General features: G+C 33.0%; 1 protein-coding gene across 1 annotated transcript; it reads right to left on the reverse strand.

Moving 5' to 3' along the window:
• Positions 1 to 739: 739 nt before the first annotated feature.
• Positions 740 to 1689, reverse strand: LOC108486574 (brassinosteroid-responsive RING protein 1-like). Its single transcript, XM_017790697.2, has one exon. The coding sequence runs from the start codon at positions 1536 to 1538 to the stop codon at positions 1032 to 1034; it is 507 nt and encodes a 168-aa protein (XP_017646186.1). The 5' UTR covers positions 1539 to 1689; the 3' UTR covers positions 740 to 1031.
• Between the last annotated feature and the right edge of the window lie 1969 nt (positions 1690 to 3658).

Raw genomic sequence — 3658 nt, forward strand, 5'->3', positions numbered from 1 at the left:
AGATGAGCAAAAGTAGATAATTAAATCATTGTCACATTTTATTTATTTTTCTGGAAATACACTGCTTTAAATTGTTGGCAAATCGCTGTGTCACATTAAAGTTAAAGCATTGAGATTTGGGCTAAATCATGTTTCTTAGATTGAGACTGGAGCTTCAAATTTGTTAAATGTGAGGACAAGTGAGTGTCTTTAATTTAGTAAGACCGAAAAGGTGAGACAAAGATAGCAGATACATTTGGGATCCTTCAATTTTCATTTCGCTCATTGAAAGCTGAACCGAAAAGGGACTCCTCAATCCTGTTGGATTTGGGCCCCTGTCCGTAGACATGGCTTCAGGCCTTTCAGGTGGGGGACCGATCAGTTTTTCAAATTCCATGCTACAAACCAACTGCATTTTGTTGATGTCACTGTTTAAATGTACAGAAACCAGCTATTTTAGCTACTTAAACAGTGCCTGAGAAAAAGATGCGTCAAGCACAGAATCCAAGTTCAGTAAAAAAAAGTTATGCATCTATTTTTCTTAAACTTTCACAAATTATTCTTCACAGATCAGCAGAGGAAGATAAAAAATCCTGCAGTTCAGCATTCATCGTCCCAACTATTTCACCTCTACAAATTGTTCCAAATTACCCACATATGTCATCATATCATTGAAATTAAGTATGTGTTAATTAGTTAAGTTGATTTTAATCCGAATTATCATACGTAACTTTAAAAAGAAGGAATTGAAACAGGAGCCTTTCACCCATGGGAACCTAGAAGCTCAAGATTTTGTAAATGAAGTGAGAGAAAGAATCCTTTTCTTACTGCCTTAAAACAAATTCCAATAATCCAAACATGATGATTAGTACTTAACAACCTATTTACTCCATCTCAGAAACAATAGAAAGAGACATAATCGTAGCACTATGGAAAACTATTTCTTTTCCCGACTATATTTGTTACGCATCAAATTCCCATGCAATGAGCAAAAGCCATTGGATTAGACAAAACAAGTACCCTTCCTTCTACTCTTCCCCTAATCAGTCTATCTACAATCCTGGTACTGTACTGTAGTCACTGTAAAAATCATTGACCCCAGAAGCAGCCCAGAGCCGCTGATTAAACTCATCCTGCAACTCATCTGGCACGAATGATGTCCTACAAAGCGGACATGTTTTCTGATCATGGTCCATCCAACGGTCCAAACACGCTCGGTGAAAGACGTGCCTACAGTTCGTCAACCACCTGATATCTTCCCCTCCTTCGAACTCGTACAAGCAAACGGCACAGCTCTCTGGTGGATCCCCTATGACGACAAGCTCCTTGAACTTTATAACGGGGAGGATTTCCCGGATCAACACGGCGGATACAGGCGGATTACCGGTTGTTGCTCTGGTCGGATTTTCCGGCCAGACCGCATCTGTATCGAGGAAGTCGGAGAGTCCCAGGCAGTCAGAAAGGGAAACAATTAGATTTCGGATGAAACCCAGAAAGGATAAAGTATAAACGAAGAGTTTTGGTAAGAAAACTTCCATGTAACCAACTGGAAACCCCATAAAGAAAGAGAAGAGAGATGAGACACAAAAAATTGGGCCAGGGAGAGAAGAAGAAGAAGTGGAAAAAGCTTCTGTTTTTAGCTAGGGGTTTGCATGGAAATTAATATGTCACAGACTTCCTAGTTTTTTCTTTGGGTAAACTACCTAAATATTAAAATTATTAGGTTATCACTTAAATTTAAATTCTTTTTATTTTAGTCACTAACTCCTTCAAAATTTAATATGGTCGTCATTCATCTAATAATCAGTAACTGTGTTCATTAAACCATTTTTTCATTGACATGATATTAAATTTAGTCCTCCAATTTTTATAAATTCTATCATTTTGGTTCAGATTCTTTAAAATTTAATAAATTTAGTCCTCAACTTTATACATTATATTAATTTAGTCTTATTTTTAATTTTTAAGAACTTTAAAAATTAAAAAAGTATTTAAAAGTTTCATTTTTATAAAAGTCAATATAATTTTATAAACATACATAAAAATTATAAATAAATGAATACATATTTTTCTCTTTTTCTAACGTAAAATTTATTTATTAAAATAATAATTTAAAAATCTCACAAATAATATTTTAACCATATTCAAACTTTTCTTTATTTTTAGTCTTATTTTATAAATAATAATTTATTTTGTTATATGTCGACATTGTTCCTTAGTTCTCACCAAATTTGGCGAGCGCTGGGACTACCTTTGCCTACAACCACTAACACTAATAGCCCTTACTCTGAATTCCTCGATTTTCATATCCTCTGTCTTCGTGCCATCAAATTAGGAATTAATTGTGGATATACCAGCTATTAGATTTAGTGCACTAAGTGTAGTATATTCGTTTGTACACTTCTAATTTTTCCAAACAGATTGGTTAATAAAATTATTCATGAATTGCATTAATATCCTTTGTATGATGTTCTCATGTGGTTTTTGCATGTAAAGCAAAGTAGAAGCAAATATTAGCTCACTAGTTGTTTAATGTTTAACTAATATTAAGTGATATAACGTGGTTGGATTGTAATATGGAAAGACAACTTATATTAGTAGACGAACCTAAACATGTCTTTAGTCTAATTGGAAATGAGCAAACCAATTGAAAGACTAATATGTCGTTTATCAAGTCCAATTGGGGAGATGCCATGTCTTGGGCATTAGAGCGCATGACTCCCTGAAGACTGGACTGACAATACATTGAACTGAACCCAAGCAAAATAAATCCTAAATCCGTTTATGAATTTATTCACTTGTGACATTCAAAGTGTGGCATACATTAATTTTGAATGGATGATGAACTACTCATATACTTTGATGTAAATAAAAGTTTGAATTCAAATAGATAAAGAATCGAAAGTTGGCGCATTGGGTATACAACTTCCGCAATATGTAGCATTATTCGCAATAGTGGAAGTCATAGCCCAAGACATGTGTAAATGATATCTTCTAATTGGCATTACATGATAGATCAAAATTAAAGGTGGCCATGGGTTGTTCGTCTTTGTGATGAATGACTTAATTACTATTTGATAGTAATTGACTTTTTATGAAGGAAGATGTAATGGTTACCATGAGATAAAATAGGATCATATTGGGAGAACAGATTTATCCCAAAAAGATTAATGATATCCTATGAGTGTAATACACTAAAGACAATGTCATTAGACGAACACTGGTCAAGCAGCTTTCATAATGGCATGTCATTAGGGAGAGTTCAATCACGATACTATAGTAAAATGAATTCATGAGTAAATAAGTTTATAATTAATCGGTGAAAAGCTGAAACTTAATTATATATCATTTGAGCCCTAATCACATATGTCTAATCAGTTTATTCACTAGCTCGTTGAAACCAGAAATGAATTGCATGTTGAATCAAATGAACAGAAACGGATATAAATGGTTAAGTCAAAGAAATGAGAAACATTTGAAAATGAATGTGGTCTTCTTGCTAAGTTTGAAAATGACTTGAGAATTAATTCATAATTTTTCGAATTATTTATTTATTTATTTATTTATTTAAGTGAAATTAAAATGAGATTAAATTAATTGGTCATTGTGAATCCGTTGAATAAAGAAAATTAAATATATTTTCTTATAAATTCTTTTATGGTAAAGTTTCCATGATTTA

Source organism: Gossypium arboreum, chromosome 7 (genome assembly GCF_025698485.1).
Source record: "Gossypium arboreum isolate Shixiya-1 chromosome 7, ASM2569848v2, whole genome shotgun sequence".
In the NCBI taxonomy this organism is placed as follows: Eukaryota; Viridiplantae; Streptophyta; class Magnoliopsida; order Malvales; family Malvaceae; genus Gossypium; species Gossypium arboreum.

What these genes read in the sequence shown, in the direction of transcription:
- LOC108486574 (XM_017790697.2), bottom strand. Translation starts at nt 1,538, where the DNA reads ATGGGGTTTCCAGTTGGTTACATGGAAGTTTTCTTACCAAAACTCTTC.